Source organism: Manacus candei, unplaced genomic scaffold, assembly GCF_025592945.1.
Source record: "Manacus candei isolate 608988 ecotype Guabito, Panama unplaced genomic scaffold, ASM2559294v1 h1tg000053l, whole genome shotgun sequence".
In the NCBI taxonomy this organism is placed as follows: Eukaryota; Metazoa; Chordata; class Aves; order Passeriformes; family Pipridae; genus Manacus; species Manacus candei.
This window is the reverse complement of record NW_026138101.1, coordinates 4,037,446-4,057,299: the sequence shown is the minus strand read 5'-3', so window position 1 is coordinate 4,057,299 and position 19,854 is coordinate 4,037,446. Positions and strand designations below refer to the sequence as shown.

At 55.8% G+C, this 19,854-nt stretch overlaps 2 protein-coding genes across 3 annotated transcripts; one reads left to right on the top strand and one right to left on the bottom strand.

Annotated features, from left to right (window-relative positions):
* Positions 1–2,591: 2,591 nt before the first annotated feature.
* HERPUD1 (homocysteine inducible ER protein with ubiquitin like domain 1) lies at positions 2,592–9,518 on the bottom strand. The gene is made up of 8 exons (XM_051801937.1): positions 9,256–9,518; positions 7,823–7,900; positions 7,662–7,736; positions 6,429–6,547; positions 5,827–5,949; positions 4,859–5,206; positions 4,233–4,338; positions 2,592–3,620 (listed from the first exon to the last, which is right to left on the bottom strand). Exons 1-8 carry the CDS (start codon positions 9,385–9,387, stop codon positions 3,453–3,455), a joined length of 1,149 nt encoding a protein of 382 aa, XP_051657897.1. The 5' UTR covers positions 9,388–9,518; the 3' UTR covers positions 2,592–3,452.
* A 1,449-nt stretch (positions 9,519–10,967) lies between these two features.
* Positions 10,968–18,915, top strand: PARD6A (par-6 family cell polarity regulator alpha). Of its 2 annotated transcripts, none has more exons than XM_051801936.1 (3): positions 10,968–12,937; positions 14,217–14,439; positions 17,123–18,915. In XM_051801936.1, exons 1-3 carry the CDS (start codon positions 12,761–12,763, stop codon positions 17,905–17,907), a joined length of 1,185 nt encoding a protein of 394 aa, XP_051657896.1. In that variant the 5' UTR covers positions 10,968–12,760; the 3' UTR covers positions 17,908–18,915. The 2 variants fall into 2 exon arrangements, with proteins under 2 accessions (XP_051657896.1, XP_051657895.1); XM_051801935.1 differs by having other exon boundaries at positions 12,569–12,937; positions 17,120–18,911.
* Positions 18,916–19,854: the final 939 nt, after the last annotated feature.

Genomic DNA, 19,854 nt, shown 5'->3' with positions numbered 1-19,854 from the left:
GGATCACAGGACAAAGACCAGAGGGAGGTTGTAACACTCAGCTGGGCAAGTGCACAGCTGTTGGGATGTCCCTGGCTGCTGAGAACAGGAACAAGCACGTGCACAAGTGAAACAGCTCTTCAGAGAAGAGGGGAAGTCATACACCCACACCCCACCATCCACAGCTTATCTGCTCAGCAGCAACCCCATTCTCATGAGATTTATGTTCCACAGGTGGAGGACAGGAGCATACCCATGGTGACAAACAGGACTTCAGTGGTTTCCCAAGGAAGCAGCCTGTTGGGAGTTTCTGCAACAAGAAAAATGCCTGAGAAGAACAGACTTCATTTCTCCCACGACTTGTTTTTCAGCAAGGACAGAGAACTGCTCTCAGCCTGAACAAGCTGCCAGAGCGTATCAGGACACACGACAGCAGAGGGATTGGCTTTATCCCGCTGCTCACTTTGCCACCCTGTGGACTGTCACTGCTGCACAACCCGCCTGCTCTCGGGGAATCCCACACAAAAAGCCTCAGGTTGCACAGGATTGCACCTGACCTGACCAGGTACAGCTCTGCAGCAGAGCTGCTCTAGCACACCTCTGTGTAGCTGTGCTCACGAGTGTGCAGAGGAGCTAAACCAGCAGCAGAACGACACAGCTTGAAGTGTGAGCCAAGACAAACCCAACCTCCTAAACCCACAGCCTCAAGGCCCCTTCTGTTCTCTGCAGATTCCATCCCAGCACAGGGCACAGAAGTTACTCCCAGAAAACCTCTCTGGAATTCCTATGCTCTTTCAGTAGCTTTGCTCTGGAAGATTCAAGGCTCATTTTTTTCTGGTGTCTGACCTGGATTCCCTCCCCTTCAGGCTCGTGCTGTCACCCACAGCTGGCATTGCAGGCTGTATCCCCTTCCTTGCCATCCCTCCTTACATACTTCACTGTTTGCATTGCCATCCCTCCAGGCTGAGCTGACACAGTTCCTTCCACACCTCAGCCAGCCCTGCTTGCTCCCAGCCTGTCTCAGGCAAAGCAGAGGCCTCCACTGGTCGGGGATGAGTGGCAGGGGTTAGGGCCACCTCGGACTCCCAGCTCCATGTAACACCAGGCTGGCTGGCTCAGTGACTGGTGTTCAGAGCCCTCAGCCAGGCACTGCCCTCTCACATCCTGGTGCTCCTGCCCGGGTGCACCGCTGGCAGCTGCCTCTGCAGGATTATACAGCATTTACTTCCACATTAGTGTCCTCTGCTGCACTCACAGCTTCCCTCCACCCAGTGGCAGAGGTCATGCCTTTCACTGAGCCATTAAGGAAACACTCAGAGGCCCAGGAGCCTCACTGCACCCCTCCAGTGGCATTAGCTACACATCACTAGTTTTCCAACTAATTTTAAACCAATCTGCCTGCTCATGGGAGCAGCAAAAGCCTCAGGACAACAACAGATGTTTTGCTGTCAGATTAGAGGTTTTGCAAGTAATCCAGCACTATGTGCTTGCTGCCTAAACCATACCCAGTTTATTCCTGGCTGCCAGGAAATCCCCTCTCCTGCCAATATTGGGCACAAGCACAGCTCAGTTATGTGGGCACTTTGCCAAGACACCTGAGTGATTGTTTGCTACACCCTGAATGGAAAAAAAACCCAAAACCAAAACTCCATCATCCACAAAACACTTGTGGGATCCCCCCAGTGCAGTGGCTCAGGATGCAGCTGCAGTGAGAGCTGTCACCTGGAACCCACCCTGTGCCTACCAAAGGGCACAGGGACACAGCCTGAGGGCACACAACTCTGGGGATGCCTTTGTTCAGCAACTGCAACTCCCAGAGTGGCATCTGAACAGTCAGAGCACCAGCAAGGCAAGAAAGAGGGGGTATCTCCTCCAAGAACATCCTCAAAGGCTTATGCAGGATATACCTGAATTAACAAAACTCACCTCATCTCAAATTACTTAATTCTAAATATTTAAAGAGTATTTTACCCATCTTCCAAGTGTCCAGCAAACTGGAGATGTGGCAGGAAATCAACTCAGTAATAGAGCTGGAAAAGGAATTGCTCAAAGCAAAAACACCACTAGGATTAAGCTCCCTACCACAGGAAACACCAACAAACCATGTCTAACATCAGCCTGAAGTGGCAAGATCAAGCAGTTACAACTGCTTGTACCAACTCATGCATGTCAGCCCTGATGAGACACTCCTAAACAAACTGCCCTGCCAAGTGCAGGCAACACTGAGGAAAAGCATTCCAAGTTCCATGAGTGGCAGCTGTTCCTGGACAGCACATTTCAAGCCAAGTTAAAACCCTGGGCCAAGACAGTGTGTTGCAACTCCACCAGCAGTCACACCAGGGCTCAAGAGGTCAAAATTTCCAAATACCTGTGGAATTTCCTGCCCGTGGCCACTTGTGTCAGCCACTGTCAGTGAGCAAACACAAGCTACCCAAGGCACTGCTAAAGGCTGCTGGAGAACACAGGCAAGGAACTGAGTTTAAGGCTCTGCAAGCATCTTTGCCCCTCATATCCCAACTCATAATTTTTTATGACAAAACAAGGCAAGAGCACATCCTGTGCTTTGCACAGGTAGTCTTCCAGTTGCTGTAGGGTGTATACAAACGTGGATATAAATGCCTGCAAATTTTATTGGAATCATAGCCCTTAACCACATCAGAAATGAAAGGGGACACAATGAAATAATACAGGAGAGACACAGTGGAACGAGGATGCAAAGTTGAATACGGGTATTAGACTGCTTCGACTTTGCATCCAAAAGGAGTGAAGTTTACACCTTGCATAATGTTTTGCTACACAGATCTGAACACGCTCTTCTCCCATTATTTGGCAGTGGGGGTGGAGGGGGGTAGGGAGGAGAATTAAACCTTGAGTTTAAACTATTTGAATTTGGCAACGTGACATTTAGTCTGCAGCTCCACTGAGGTAATTGCTTATCCAGGTCACTGTCTTACAGTCCTCCACTTTGTCCAACAAGGAGATTGCACAACACATCCTTCATAGGAAAATATTTACAAAGAAAATTAAAAATACGGTCGAAGCAATTTAACAATGGATTTTCCCTAAAAATCCGCTAATGCATATCTAGCAAAAAATTTTTTTTTTTTTGAGATCCTACACTCAGTGTAATTAAAATAGCATTTGAAACATTCCAACAGGAATCACGTTGCACAGAAGAAGCAATTTGCTTCTCTAACATTTTTGCACACCCGCTCGGAGCCTGTGCATTTAAGTGCACAAGTTCACAACGCCAAGCCTCTACACAGGTACCTAATAAATGCTGTGGAACAAAGTTCTTTGGAATGAGGACAAGCATTTTAGTCTCTAGGCTGTAACGACGTAAGGCTTCTTTGCAGCTTTATTTGCTTGGCCAGTGAAAGCCAGAGGAAGTGCCTTCCACGTCTGGTTTGGAGTTGGTATCGGATTGTCTCAGGTGCCCACTGCAGTTTCAAGACAAGCAGATCGGTGACAAATCAGTTCTGGGTCACTCCAGGCCCTTCTGGAAGGAGGGATGCAAAGAATGTCTTGAAAAACACCCATGCTGTGCTCATAAGTGAAGGATTAGCCTGCTGCAGTTCTTGTAAAGCCTGTCCCCCATCGGGAGGTGCCTCGGATGCATCTGCTCTGCCTGCATTTCCTCCCTGCCAAAGGAAAGGATATTTGGTAAATGAGAGTTTCAGAAACGCATTACAACAATCAGAGATCCAACAGCAGGTTTTGTTGCCCAAGTGTCACTGTCTGAATATAAAATCTTCCAAGTATCCCCAGACACAAAGTCAAAAAACCAAGATGCACACTGGTTAACCCTCACTGTGTGTCCAAAAACACTGTCTAGGACAGACATGCAGCACCAGATCAGGTGAATTATGTATTTACAGCCAACTAACTTTCACTGACATCAACCAGAAGCGTCAGCTTGAAATACAAGACTCACAAACTGTTTGCAGACCCAAATCCTACAGAGGTGTAGTCTGAACTCTGTCCTCAGTTACAGACTGTGACAGACCACTCTCTATTACAACTTCCTGAAGGACAGAAGCAACTAAAAGATAACATTCAGTCTGAAGTATTTTGTAGAACAAAGGAATGAATATACTACACCAGTGGAGGACTCAGTTGCAAATTATTCCCCCATGGAAGACAGTTTCTTATAAAAGTTTAGAGGGAAGCTTTTGCTACACATAATAAATAAACCAAAAGTGAAACTTAACAGGGTTTCATTCCCATGGTTTAAAAATACAGCAAGACAATACCTCTAAGTTATTGTTCTGGTCCTGGTTTGGAGCAGCTTGAGGAGGAACATTGCCTGGGAAGGGCTGAACTGGTCTTCGCCTAAATGGGAACCATCCAGCGTGGTGCCTGGGGAAGGTAACAGATTTTAATTAACGTTGTTTCAACATTACTCCCTCCTGTTACACCAACAGCTCCACATCTGACTGCTCAGAGCTGCTGGCAACAAGTTCAGCATATTAAGGTCTTTCAGCCCTGACCCATTTTAGTACTTTCAAAGCCTCCAGTTCACAGCAAACCATGGGGTTGGAGGGGAAGGGGAGCATCTGCTCCCATTCCAAGCAAGCAGCACTACATCCAGATTTGCACCCAGCATTCTACTGGAGGTACAAAGAGCCTGCTTGATTACCATGTCTGTACAACCCTGGGTAACTTCTCTGTACTCACCCTAAAAAAAGGGCATGACAAAGAATATAGAAAACCAGCACTACCTCACAAAAAGTACAGACCTCGTTATACTGAGTTATACCATGACAGAGGAGTGGTTGGCCCTTTCCAGGTACAAGTGGTGAGGCAGCTGAGTGCAGCACTGAGCTCAGTACTTCAGTGGAACACTTCTGAATAGTAAATATTCATCCCATACACTTACAGATACATCAGAAAGGTGCCGCCCATAACCAGGAGGAGTCTGCTGATACTGGAGTAGAAATAGACCATGTTGACAAAAACATATAACAGTGTTGCTGAGTAGAGCCAGTCCAGCCAGTCCCGATTGCCACCCTCCTCCTCTTCCTCCACGAGGGGACCCCCTTGGGCATTCATCCGCAGGTTCTGGTTGGCCACTGCGTTAACCTGGGCAGCAGCATTCTGGTTCCCAGGCTGGTTCTGTGCAGGAAACGGGTCTGGGAGAGGAGCTGGAGGCGTCACTGGAGCCACTGGTATCTCCTGAGAACGCTGTGCATGGGATGGGTCACCAGATGCAGCAGTAGAAGCCAAGCTGGAACCAGAGAGCAGAGTACAGAACGAGGCTTAGTCAAATCTTTTCACACTTAACACAGGCACTGAAAAACCTGTCTGTCTTTAAGAACAGAGTCATCACATGCAAGCAGAAAGCATCAAGTTTAAAGGCTACAGGAGGGTTAAAAAGTTTTAGTTCTACCCATTAGAGCTGTACAGTGATCTCAGCCAGTCAAACCAGGCACACTCCCCTATATGAATAACATCAATACTTCACAAAAAAATTTAGAGCAATCTGCCTAAAAGCCTTCTGCCAGTCTCAGCTTGACCTCTGTCACTGATCTCCAGTCAAAGCAGCTGCGTGCTACTTTGAGCAGTCAAAAAAAGAGCTAAGGCTCATCAGCAGGATTACATTTTCTCTGGAGACTCCTGCCCTCCTGATCAGAGTCAGAGATCTGCAGGGGGTAAGCCTCAGAATCAGTGGCCTGAACAGCAACAGAGACCACATGGCAGTTAGAGGTGCATTCCCTCAACATTCAGCACGAGTTCCAATGAAAAAGAGTCTCCAAACACCATCAGAAGAGGAAGAACTGCCCGGAGCTCTCAACTTCTTGTATTACAGTTTCTCTTCCTACTGGTAGCTTAGGACAGAACACTTACTATTGCATGTAGTACTGCCTTGCATAGATCTGCTGGAACCATGACATCTGCAGCATGCTGTAGGTTGTGTAAGCAGAGAAGCCAGGAGCCACACTCTGGAAGGGATGCCGAGTCGTTTCCAGCCTTGGTCAAAATTTGAACACATTCATTAGCAAACAGTGGACAAACAGCAAGAGTAATTTATTACAGAACAATGTAAACAGGTTCTGCCATTCTGTGCATTGAGATGGAAAACTGATTCTTCCTTCTAGAATATTAGAGACACATCTTTACCCATGTGAATAAAAGGAAGATTTTCAACTAACATTTCAACTAACAGTGCATTTTCCTTTAGATGCCACATCCCTGGGTGTGTTCAAGGCCAGGTTGGACAGGGTTCTGAGCAACCTGATCTAGTTGAAGGTGCCCCTCATGACATGAGGTTTGCTTTTAAAGGTCCCTTCCAACCCCAATTATTCTATGTCCTCTAAAGCTTTTATATGTAGCCTCATATTTGGCCCATGTTCTGTGAACGTAAGACAGTATGTGTGGCATAAGGAGCTGGTATCCAAACACAAACACAACATTTAAAATCTTACTTATGTACATAAAAATGTACTTACCCATTACTGGCTTCTGCTGAAGACTGGCCACCTGAAGAGCAATTCAATCTTCCACCATTTGAGGAAGATACAGATTCCTGACTGGCTTCTGATGACGACTTGTGCTGATCAGCTTTAACCTAGAGAGAACAGTGCAGCCAGTGAGGTTCACTCAGGACACCACACACACCTTATGCAAAAAGGTTACATCACCCAGAATATGTTCTTTTTTTAACACTGCTAACCCAGCTCACACACTTAGTCCTGCACGGCACCACTCAGCGCTGACACTGCTTTTGGGCACCACGCCACAAGCACCTCCAACAGTACTTTAAAGTTCCTTAAAAAGAAAAAAATGACTGGGATGCAAAATTGACTTGATGTTACTCTTCCCTTTCACCAGATCTACACTGTACTTATTACTTCTCGTGCACACATTCACTGCCCATCTGGTTATAAAAATGTAATCAGAGGGAACAGAGGAAACTGCACACAAGGCAGTTTGGCTTTTTATTATGGCAAGTTTGTACTTGCATGCACCACCTGCTGTACACAGAGTTCAAGAGCTGTTCTGTGGTGATAAATCTGTATAATATCCAGCCAAAGTTGGCTCACCTCTAGCAACCACCAGGCACAGGTAGGGTAAGCTCAAATTGCCTATAATGGGCAACAGGAACACACCTCTAGAAACATTTGCCCACCCACTTCAAAGTAAGGACTGGGTTTGGCCATTTGCACTTGAAAACAGTAAGTACTAAGTTCAAGCTCTAAGGTTCAGCCTGTAGAGAGGAAGCCAAAGATGAGTCATTAATGAGAGCAGTTAAAGTGTCCGAGCTCTCAGCCTTCTTCCTTCCCCATACAGATCAGAACCACTTCCCCAACTTCTGTGTGTTCTGCCCACAAGCTCAGTCTAAGAGAGCCTGGAACATGACAAATCATATTCTCTTTACTAAAAATGAATTTACCAGAAAGCATTTCTCCCCTGAGCAGCGTGTTACAACTAGATGATAGTTCTCATATCTCTTAACAGAGGTCATGAGAATCTTTACTGATGAATTGTAGAGTCAATTTTTTTTACTCAGCTTAATCCAAATACATTCTCACATTCCTAAACAAAGTATCACAAACTAATACTGCTGCTACATTAACAGGGAAAACCTGCAGTACCAGGAACTTTAAAATGGTCATTCAGCACTTCTCATTTTTAGTTAGAACCCCAAGATTCAGAGCAGCTTGTTAACTTAGCTTAAGTACCTCTGATTTGGTTTCTTGCACATTTGCAGGAGTCTTGAATTTGTACACCAAATGAAGAGCATGCAATTCCTCATGCTAAAAATGTAAGGGAAAACACGTTAAAAAAAAAAAATCACTTCTCTTGATATATTTCAGCACATGGCAAAAGATATTTTTTATACCTTTGGCAGCAGTTCTCTCAGACAGTGATGATCAAGCAGCAGCTTCCCAGAATAAATCAGCTTTTGGTCCTCTTCAGGCTTTGAAGAAAGAAAACAAAGAGTAGGATGACTTCTCTGCCAAGCACACACAAGAACTACTGACACAACTTACAGCCAGACAAGAGGCATGGAGCTGGGAGCACCCCACACATTAAGGGGCAGAGGGAATTGTTCACTTTAGCTGAATTTAGATGTGCACAACTGAACGCCCAAGTGTGACATTACTTGAGTGACGTCTAAATTGCTTGAGTGAGGTCTAAACCAGCAGGAGGATATAAAGCCCCTTTGGCAAAGGACTTGGTTACGTGCCATCTCTTTTACAATCCTGACAAAAACATTTGTGTTTCCCAGAAACAGGTTTGGAGTTCCCTCCAATCTGATCAGCACTGAGAGCTGTAAATCTGTTACAGCCCATCCAATGAGTCCCAGGAGCTCTCCACCTGGAGCTGTCCCCCTGCAGCACAGCAGTCCCAGAGCCCGTTTCTGGGCAGTCACCTCACTCCCTGGAGAGCAGGGCAAAAGCACGAGGCGGTCAGACCTTCTCCCAGGGAACAAGCACCAGGACAGGGGGAAACGGCCTTAGGCTCGCCAGAGCAGGCTCAGGATGTTACGAAATATTTCTTCACTGAAGGAGTGGTTAAGCATTGGAACGGGCTGTCCAGGGAGGGGGGAGAGTCACAGTCCCTGGGAGCCTTCAAAAAATGAGCAGGCATGGCACTTCACAACACGGGTTAGCGGGCACGGTGGTGTTCGGCCAAAGGTCGGACTTGACGATCTTGGAGGTCTTTTCCAACCTCTCTGACCCCGTGAAGAGCACAGCCCCTCCTGCGGGGACGCCTCCCGTGGGAGCAGCGGGTCACGGGGCGCGGCTGCTCCAGCAGCTCTCACGTGTCAGCCCTCGAGTCCTGCGGCTCAAGGGGCAGCGACACTTCTGCATTTCAACCCCGCACAGCCGCACAAGCCCCGTCCCGCCGCTCTGCCTCCCGCTCGGCGGGTACAGCCTCCAGACCCCGCCGGAGGAGCCTCCGCGCTCGCAGCTCCCGGTGGGTGCGGCGCTCCCCGGCACAGCCCGGTGCCTCCCCCGGCGATGACGTCTCCAAACACCCGCAGGACACGCCGTCCCGGAGGGCGGTTAATGATTAACCGCGGCCGAGCCACAGACCGAGTCCCAAAATAACCCGAGGCTGATGCAACCGGGACCGGGACACCCCGGGGCGGGGGGGTTCAGGTGCCAGGACCGGGACACCCTGGGACGGGGAGGCGGACAGGTGACAGCCCCAGGAGCCCCACAGGAGTCCCACGGGGGCTCTCGTCGCTGTCCCGCGGGGACCCGGTACCCCCACCCGGCGGGGCTGCGGGAAGGGGAAGGCGGGGCAGGGGGGTGTCGCACTCACCGGCGCGTCGGGCAGGAGCTGGCGCAGCTCGGTCTTGAGGCGGCGCACGGTCCAGGCGGGCGCGGCGCGGAGCCGCAGGTCGTCGTGCCGCCCCGAGGGGCTCCGCACCAGCAGCGCCAGCGGCTCCTCCATGACAGACACAGGACAGGACGGGACGGGCGGCGGCGGAGCTTTCCCTCCGGGAAGGCCTTTATAGGGGCCCGCCCCGCCGCAGGGCCGCGGTGGCTGCACCTGATTCGACGCGGCGGGCGAGAGGGCGGGGACTTCCACGTGGGCCAATGGGACGGGGCCCCGCGTGCTCCGCCGCGAGGAGGCGGGGGCACTGATTGGGCGGTGCCGGGCGAGGGGCGGGGCTACAGCGTCACCATGGGGACCGTGCACCGCCCCGCCCGGGCCGTAAGGGGATGGCGGCCATGCGGGGACTGTGCTGCTGTCTCCGCTGTCCCTTCTGTGCCCACTGTCCTCCCGCCCTCCACAACGTCAGCCCCAGCAGCAACATTGCTTTTAGGGACCCCCTGGCTTCGCTCTTCCCTCTCCCCTCCGCCCGTCGGGGCAGCACAGCTCTGTGGGGCCCTGGCAGGTGCTGCACCCTGCCTGGTCCAGGTGAAACATCCCCTTTTTCACCCTGTGGTTGTTTTATCACATCTGCGCAGCTGCCTCAGCGGGTTTGCTGCTGACTCTGCGGGGACAGGACACGCCGCGCTTCTGCGCGGGGCCAAAAGGAGTGTGCAGTTATTATTTTTCATAATTCATGAAATTTTTACTGACAAAAAAAAAATAAAAAGACGTGAAAATGTGGACCAGGAGCTTCTGAGTCGTCCTCCTCGCGCCCATCTTCCTTTGAGATGCGACCAAGCATCGGGAAAAACAGTGGTAATGATCCCTGTGCACCAGGAGGGGGTTTTCGCGTCCTTTGAAACCAAACCGTAGGGATGCGAGAAGCAGTTTTATCTCTCGGCACCAGGTGTTTATTTACTCTGCGTGTTTCGGGAGCTGCTCACTGTTCCTTGGCAGCCAGACCTGTTGCCCGAAGGCACGGATGAGTCCGCAGCCAGCACTGGGTTTTGCAGCCAGAGAAGACACGGGGGTGCATCATCATCCCGGGGAAGAGCTGAGCCACGGGGCACTGCCGCCGACAAAGCAAAATCATAAAGAAACGAGCTGAGCCTGGGTCTGGTCCGACGAACCCTCCACGGCTGCCAGGGTACATCCTTGTGAGGGTGGACAACGCCATCGGAGCCCATTCCTCTGTTACATCCCACAGGCAGCACTGAGGCTGTGCTCCTGCCTGCTCTGCCCTCTCTGTGCTCCTCTTGCTCCTTTGGCACAGGCTATGATTCCTGACCCCCAGCTCCTAATGGCAGTGGAAGAGGGAAAGAAAGGCAAACGCAGTGTCCAGGGCCACCCTTGACAATGTCCCCCAATAGCATCAAGGTGACTTTTCTGCTCACTTGGTTGTAGCCTTTGCTTGGAGTGCCCAGAGGGCTCCTGTGGATGGCAGGGACAGGGGAAGGCTGTGGAGATGTCAGAGTAAAACCAGGATCTCAGGCTCTGAGTGTGTGTTTTGCTGGGACTCCCTGTGCAGTTGCTGGCCAATGGACCAGGTGAGCCACTGTAGCCACAGCCAATCTGCCACGAGCTCAGGCTCCTGTGTTTCTCCCCCCTGTCACAGGCAGGAGGGGCAGAGCTCACCTGAGCTGCCCACTCCCCATCCCCTGCCCGAGCCATTGCTGGGAAAACTGCACATTCAGGAATGTGCTGGACAAACTTACCTGAACCCAGTGCTGACCTGGCTTGGAGCAGGGGCTGGAGGAACCACCTACCTGAGTGCTAAACCTCTGCAGCCCCACTCCAAGCCTGGGGGTGCTAAGCCCCCTGGAGAGTCAGGCCCTCACTACCCTCACCCAGAGCAGCCAAGAACTAGTGGATTTGGAGTCAGTGGGCACGTCTGGACATTTGGTACCACATGTTCCAGAGACTGATTCAGAGCTCCTAGGACTGAAGCAAAACAAATGCCTGCCCTGATACTGTCTGCTTAACTTAACTCTCTCTGTGGCAGCAGATTTGGAGCCATGCCACAAAACAGAAGGTGTGACCAGCACGTCACCCCACGGTCCTGCTGAACAATTAACCCTGATTTACCAAAATTGGAGATGAAGAGCTGCAAGCTTCTTTTGTCACCAGTGCCTGCGTAAATATTAACTCCGTTGTAAATCAGGATTATCTCTCTGACCTCAGCACAATTACTCTGTTTAAAAGCCGGGGTCTGATGCAATTTTGTGCCATCCAAAGGTTGCTCCGTGGGCTGGGATAGAGCGAGGGTCAAAGGGGAGTGTGATCCAGACAAGCCAGGCTGATTCTTTGGACTCAGTTCAATTATTTCATTCTGTTGGAAGTGCTGTGCTCATTAGGTGTCTGGCTTTAAAAAACATTTCATGGCGCTTCTGTCACGGCCCCTTTGGCTCCAAGATTCCTCGGAGCCCATGAACCCAGCCCAGTCTGGATCAGTGCTGGTGACCCCGGTGCCAGCAGCTCTCAGTGCGCTCCAGCTCCGCCGTGGGGTCTGCAGGGAAGGGGCTGCCTGCCTGTCCCTGGATGTTTCGGTGCCTGAGCAGGGACAGTTCTGCTGGAGCCACATCCTGAGGGTACCTGTGGACACAGCCCAGCAGCACTGAGGAGATGTGCTCTGGCTACATGTCCTGGCAGCCTGGTGCTGGGATGGGCACAGCGAGGCTTTGCCGCATACCCGGTGAACTTGAGCATTTCTTGTCCTCTCACTCGGTTGTTCCACCACTCAGTAAAGCAACTCATCCCCGAAATAGTGAACCTTCCCTGGCCTGTGCTGCTCCAGGGCGGCACAAAACTCTCCTGCCAGACAGAGGAGAAAAACTGGAGGGCATCTTTAACCAGCAGGTGGGAAATGAAGGGCACAGCTGGAAACTGTCCTCTGCTACCAGAGGTGCCTCTGCCAAAGGCCACCAAAATGGTGGCACAGGGAGCAGCAGTGCCGGGTCGGTGGGAGAGGCAGGGCCCTCCGCCAGCGTGGGGAAACACCGGGATATCCCCAGGTGGGGCCAAGGCTTCCACCGGTGACACTCGTGGGGATGCAGTGGGGGTGCTGGACATGCTGTTGGCTTCACTTTGCCGCTAATGAGGTTCTTGATAGCGATGGGACGCCTGGGATTACCGGCGCGGTGCCCGGTGCCGTCCCAGCGCGGCGTCGTCCCGCTGGCGAGCGGAGCAGTGCCCAGGCCGGGCGGGACCGGGGTGTCGGGGATGGGGCCGGGGATGTGGCTGGGGACAGGGACGGGGCTGGGGACAGGACGGGGCTGGGGACAGGGACGGGGCTGGGGACAGGGACGGGGCTGGGGACAGGACGGGGCTGGGGACAGGGACGGGGCTGGGGACAGGGACGGGGGTCCTGCCGCCCGCCCGCTCCCGCCCCCGTTACCACGGCGACGTTGTCAGGAGCCCTCGGGCCACGCCCCCCGCGCGGCCCCGGCCAATGGCGCGGCGGGGCCCGGCCGGCCCGCCGGTGACGTCATGGCCGGTGAAAATCCCCCGTGGCCGCGGGAGCTGCGGTGGCGGCGCGGCCCCGCGGCCCGGCCCGGCCCGCACCATGGCCAAGCACCACCGCACGCCCGCGCGCTCCGCCGAGCCCGTCATCGAGGTCAAGAGCAAGGTAAGCGCCCGCCGGGCACGGCGCCGGTGATGCCGATGTCGGTGCCGGTTCCGCCGGGTCGCCACCGGGCGCCGTCGCCCCCGCGCCGGGCGGCACACGTGGGGCGGGCACCGCGCACCGGGGAGCGGCGCGGCAGCCAGGCCGTGCGGGCGCTCGGCTCCGCTGCGCTGCGGCGGCGCTGCACGGAGCCTCCCCGAGCCCGGCCCGGCCCGGGGGCGCGGCGTCCCGCCACCGTGCGCTCTGCGGGGCCGCGGGATCGCTCGGCGCGGCCGTGGGAGCGCCGCGGCGGAGCGCCCGCCAGATGCGCAGGGCGCCGGTGAGCCGCGCCGGCAGCTCCCGTGTGCGGGGTGGCCCCGCCGGTGTGGGTGCGCTGGGTGCGCGGTCACCCCGGGGACACACCTTGCCCAGATGTGCTCTCGCCCAGATGTGCGCGCTCGCCGAGGCGTGCACACCCCCCAGCTATGCCATCACACAGCTGGGCGCCCCCAGCAAGGGGCGAGCCCCTGCTGTGCGTCCAGATGTGCACACCTGCATGGCTGTGTGCTCCCCCAGATGTGGTCTCCCGCAGACGTGTCTGCTCATCCAGATGTGCGCTCATCCGGCACACCCTTGCCCAGATGCGTGCCCTCACCCAGATATGCATCCACCTGTGCCCACCCACCATCCCCGTGCTTACCCAGATGTTCGCACTCCATTTCTGCACCCTTATCCAGCTGTGCACTTGCCCAGCTGTGCCCTTGCCTGTCCGGGACCCCTGTCGGGGTGCAGCGTGCCCTCCTTCCCAGGGCATGGGGGCCGCCGCCTGCCCCAACAGCCGGGGTGTGACCCCCACGGGCAGCGCCATCCCCGCAGCGTTCCTCAGCCTGTTCTTAATTGGCTTCCCCCTCGTCGTGACGGAAGGAGGCTTTAATTAACGCTGTTGCTCACCAGGTGCTCCGGCAGTGCCCGTGTCGCAGGGAAGGGCCTCCCGGCAGCACAGAGCCTGCCATGGCTGGTGGTGCGGCCGGAGGGTCCTTCCTCTGCCTCGGGGGCACCTCTCTCGCCCTGTCTCTTCGGTGTTTGGGCAGGAAAACGCCTTCGCTCCTTTTACTTTGTTTTTGGGACTAGCTCTGCCCGGCTGGTGCTGCTGCCTTGGTGCTGCTGGGCTCTGGAGCCGGCAGTGCCTGGCTCTGCCTGCCCTGGGGCAGCTCTGTGCGGTGCCCTGCCTTCATCAGTCCTGCCGGCCAGAGCCAACCCTGCCCAGCCTCACCCTCGTCCTCCTCTTCCTCCTCCTCCACAGTTCGATGCTGAATTCCGCCGCTTTGCCATGAAGCGCTCCGGCGCGGGCAGCTTCCAGGACTTTTACCGGCTGCTGCAGACGGTGCACCAGATCCCACGGGTGGACGTGCTCCTGGGCTACACAGACATCCATGGAGACCTCCTGCCCATCAACAACGACGACAACTATCACAAAGCCCTGTCCTCTGCCAACCCCCTCCTCAGGGTCATCATCCAGAAGAAGGGTAAGTGGGATGTGGAGAAGGGCGCTGGATCTGTTCTGCCCATCAGGAGAGATGAGCCATGTCCCATGGCATCACACCTTCCAGCCACTGCTTTGGTGGTTGGGTGTGGAGATGGTGGCACTGGGAGGCTCCCAGAGCCCTGCCAGGGCTGTGGCACCCACGTGAGCTCTCCCTGGCAGCCGAGGGGCACCCGCCCCAGCCCAGCCCCGTGCGACCCCGTGAGCAGAGGCAGATCCTTGCAATTCACCCCTTTGAAGTCGTGGTTTCCAGCCAAGATTGCGTGGGCTCCCTGATAACACCCGTGTTATTCCTATGAGCGCTATGCTGGGAGCCCCATCCAGTTCCCTGCCCTGAGGAGGCAACAGCCATCATTTTGGCAGAGCTCTCAGGGTGCTGCTGAATTTTAGGCATTGGGAAGAGACTTGCTGCCTCCCTGGCAGCCCATGGGCTTGCCCTGACCTTAGTGGCATATTTTCAGAGAGCCACTTCCTTGCACAGGTGCATGGAATTGCCCTGATAGCAGTGTCCTGTCGAGGATGGAAATCTCCCAGTGACAAACACTCTGGGTACTTCTCTTCACAGGAGAAATGAGCCTGTCCCCTTCCACTTGGTTTAGTAGCACCAGGGTTTTCTCTTTAGTAGCATCATCAGTGAGCAGTGCAGAGCCAGAACCTGACCCAGAGCCCCAATTTTCCCGCTCTGGCACAGCATCTAGAGCAATTCCATGTTTCCAGCTCAGTGGTATGAAGTCTGTGGGTGAGGGGTGATGCCAATGGCCAGCCTTGGCTTGTGTGCCATTTTTTCTGGGCTTTTGCATCCAGGTGGTGTGGGACGCCCTGGGCATGCATTTTCTCTGTGGCCACACAGTGTGGGGCCAGCAGCAGCAATCCAGGCTGCTGGAGCCCGTGTTGTGCTCAGGGGCTGTCGCTGCCAGTGCCGAACCATCCCGTTCCTGGAGCAATGCTTGGATCCAGGCTGTGGCACAGAGAGCTGGAGCAGGGGTGGGTGTGCCAGGGCTGCTGTGGGAGCATTGCTCCTGCTCCCAGAGCCACCTTGTCTGCTGCTGGAAAAAGCCTGTGACTGACCATGCCAAGATGGCACAGTGTGGAGGGCAGGAGCCACAGCCCTGGCACTGTGGGCAGTGTGATAAGGAGGGCAAAGAGGCAACACCAGCAAGCCCCAACAGCCAGCTGTGCCTGCGGGAGAGGGGCCAAGGGGCCGGCAGCACCACGGGGAGGTGTGCAGAGAGGCCAGGAGCAAGCCCTGGGTGAGTCACAGCTGATTTAAAATGGATCCAGGTCATCCCAAGGCTGGGCTGTCGTTGAACCGGTCCGGGTCGCTGAGGAATGTGGCTGCAGAGCCTCTCACAGTGCCGGGCACGGGGAGCTGTGCACACCTGTGTAGGTAGGTGTGCACCCATCAGTGGGCTCTGCAGCAGCCAGTCCTGCAGCAAGAGGGCAAAAAGCAAAGGTTGGGTTCCCCTCTGAGCCATCACCCCATTGGGTGAAGCCATCCTGGCTGGGATGGTGGCACTGATCCTCCTTGGCTGGGCCAAGGCTCATGGAAAGGGCAGAGGAGAGCCTGGGACATTGCCGGGGCCACCAGCAGGCTCATCCTTGGCGTGCTGGACCTGCCTGGCCCAGCCACTCTGTGCCCCTTGGAGAGGAGCTCGTGTGCTGAAATAGCTGTGGGAAAGCCTCCGCCGCCCTTCCCTGAGCTAAAAATATGCCAGGCTGTGTGTGCAGGAAGATATATATAAGCCAGGAGCCCTGGCAGGCTGGCTTGACTAGGGAGAAATCCCATGTCCCCTGGGCTTGGGGACATCCCCAGCACTCCTGAGGCTGGAGTGGGGTCTGGATGCTGGTGGGGGGCACTGTGGGGAATGTGCTGACCATGCAGTGTCCAGATCTGGACTCCCACATGGACAGGGATGGGGAGAAACCAGAGGGGAACAAGGGGATGCTCCCCAGCTCTTGGTGGATGGAGCCAAGGAGGATGTGTTGGAGCTGGGCCCCACAGAGCAGCCCCAGGGCAGGGTCCAGGAGGAGCGTCAAACCCTGTATGAAGGTGCATAAGAGACACTGGCATAAATCACAGTCTGGGATGTTCAGTGGCCCTGGGGATGCTGCAGCCCTGGGATGGATCTCCGGGAGCTGGGAAGTCTCTGACCTTGGGGATGGCAGGGTTCTATAGCACATGGTGGCAGCCATCCCCAGCCCATGCCAGTGATGGCCCTGCTGTAGTGAGGCCTGGGGACTCTGGTGGTGGCTCCCAGGGTTGGACTCGCTCTCAGAGAGTTTGCTGCCACTGCAGCACTCCTCGTATGGGGGGTCCCCTCTCCCCAGACCCAAACCGGGGCATGGCTGCAGCTCCCAGGCCATCAGGGCTGGCAGCTCTAGTGTTAAACTGCAGAGTTTGGCTTAAAGTGTGATTAAGGCTGAATCACTGCCTCGATCCCACTAATCCTGGCCTGTGTATGATGGGTAATCCCAGGAGATGGGCCCCAGCGGAGACAGGCTGCAGGGAAAGCCAGGGTGATGCTCTGGGGAGGAAAAGCCGGTGAGACCTGTGAGCGGGGCCCTTCTGCTGCCAGCTCCCCCAACACCTGGGGCCAAGGGCAGACGGTCGCATCCCCAGGTGGCTGCGGTGTCTGACCTGTGTCCTCCCTTGCTCCCTACAGCAGAGTCTGATGCCAGTGTCTTCGCCTCCAACTCCCTGCAGCGGAAGAAGAAGGGGCTGCTGCGCCCCGCGCACTACCGGGCCAAGCCTCACCTCCTCATCGGGATGCCCCAGGACTTCCGCCAGATCTCCTCCATCATCGACGTGGACATCCTGCCCGAGACCCACCGCCGCGTGCGGCTCCACAAGCACGGCTCCGACAAGCCGCTGGGCTTCTACATCCGCGACGGCGTCAGCGTGCGCGTGGCCCCGCAGGGCGTCGAGAAGGTGCCCGGCATCTTCATCTCCCGCCTGGTGAAGGGCGGCCTGGCCGAGAGCACGGGGCTGCTGGCGGTGAGCGACGAGATCCTGGAGGTGAACGGCATCGACGTAGCCGGCAAGTCCCTGGACCAAGTGACGGACATGATGGTGGCCAACAGCCACAACCTCATCATCACTGTCAAGCCGGCCAACCAGCGCAACAACGTCATCCGCAGCAGCAAGGCCTCGGGCAGCTCCGGCATGTCCACGGACAGCACCCCCAGCCAGCAGACCCCCAGCCCGGCCTCGCAGTACCTGAGCAACTACAGCACGGCCGAGAGCGACGAGGAGGGCGACCTGGTCATCGAGAGCGACAGCGCCTCCCACTACATCCCCGGGGGCTGCCCCAACGGGGGCCCCGCGGACGGACCCCTCCAGCGCAGCCTGTCCCCCCACAGCTCGCGGGGCTCCCTGCAGTCCCTGGGCAGCCACGACGGCAGCCCCGGCCGGGGCAGCGGGCGGGAGGACGGCACCCTCCTCACCCTATAGCCGTGGGGTCCCGTGCCACTCGGCAGCCGGCTGGGCTTCTGCTCATCCCGGCTGGATGTGGACACCAGGGTGATGACGCGGCCGGTGTGGAGAGGGGCTGCCCTCTCCCACCACCTGCATCCCTGCGAGCCCCGCTGCGGCGCCTGCTCGCGCCGGGCACTGCCCCTCCGAGCCCCCTTGCTCCCCCTTCCAAGCAAGCAGGGATTTTTAATTGTTTTCTCGAAATATGCATCATCAATTAATATATTGCAATGGACAGTAAAACCTTTTCTAGAAAGCACCACGCCTGTCCCTGGTTCGTGTCACCGCAGGGAGGAGGGGACAGCAGGTGGGGACCCCAGCCCTGTGCACGTGGCAGTGCCTGGGAGTGGCAGCCTTGGCCTTGGCACACGTTGTGGCTTTGCTGCTGTGCTGGGTGGCCCCAGTGAGGCCCAGACACCTGGCCTGGCAGCAGTGCCCTGGCTGTCGCTCAGCCCTGCAAACACTGCTGGGGGTGGCACAGCTCAGTCCTCCTCCTCCAGCCCCAAGCTTGGGGTGGGGGGGCCATACCTGCCCCTCCTGGGGCTCCCAGCACCCTCAGTCCCTCTCCATCACCAAAGGGCCAAGCTGATGGTAGCTTTGGCCTTTGCTTTGCTATTGGCCTGGCTCAGCCCTGGACTAGCACCTTCCTGCCTGCAGGAAGGGACAGAGCAACACTGTGCTGCTGGGACCAGCTGGACCTGCAGTGGTGACAGTGACAGCTTCTCCTCCTGTCCTGGCTGGGAATGGGCCTGGGCAGATCATGGCTGGCCATCCCCATAGTCCTTCACCCCTCCTGCCCCAGCTCCTGCAGCATCAGCGTTCAGCCCCAACAACTGTGGCCCAACCTGACAGGGCCCCTAGCCATGTTTGCCAGCGAAGCAGCCCAGGCACAGGTCTGGCAGGGAGTGGGCATCTGAGGGCAGTGCTTTCCAGCCCATTTGCCCCAGCAGAACATGGGGAGCAAGACCCTTCATGGCACAAGGGCTCTCCCAGAGTAAACCCCATGGGAAGTGAGCCAGTGCCCCAGCCTGGCTCCCCTGGGGCGATGCTGGGTGCACACCCTGGCTGGCAGCAGAGCCGGTCACCTCTGCAGGAAAGGAGGGCTGTGTCCCATTTGCTTTCCTGATTCTCAAAACTCAAACCACATGCAGCTCCCTGTGCTGCTGTAGCCAAAATCTTGCAGCAGCCACACAGGAGCAGCCAGGTTGGATCAGCACCGAGAGCTGAGGACACACAGTGCACAGCCGGGCCCAGACAGACCTGAGAGCAGAGCTGACAGCAGGGCTGGTTAGCCCAGGCTTGTTTTGGGCAGGGAGGTGCCTCGGGGCTGTGCCCATGGCCCCTGGTTGTTCCCATCCAGCCGGCTCAGCCTGGCTGTGGTGTTTGCCCTGAGGCAGCCCCAGGATCATGTGGGGTGATTTTCTGGTTGGCATCTCACCTCCTCCAGCCCTTGAGTGCCAAAAGTTTCCCTGGCCCTTGGCAGCGGTGTCGGCCCAGCCCTGACATCCCAGGGCACTGCAGAGCGCCAGCAGGGCTGGAATGCTCCACAACATCCCCACCCCACAAAATCCTGCCCAGGATGGAGCCACCCCTGTAACAAGGCAGCTACTTGGGGATCCATGTGCAGTATTTCCACCCCACACAACAAAAGAGATGGGGCAACAACACAAGCTCCAACGAGGGAAAGTTTGATGGGACTTCAGGGGAAAAAGGGTGTATCACCTCAGGGTGGCACCATCTGGGGATAGAGCCTCAGCAAGGTGGTGGTGGCCACCCTGTCCTTGAAGATTCTCCTAATTCAGCGGGACATGGGTCCAAGCTGTGGCACTGCCCCTCTGCTGAGCAGCAGATGCACCCTCCAGCAATCCCTTCTAAAACAATGCCTTCTAAAACAATCCCTTCTTAAATTTTCCTTTGCTTCATGCA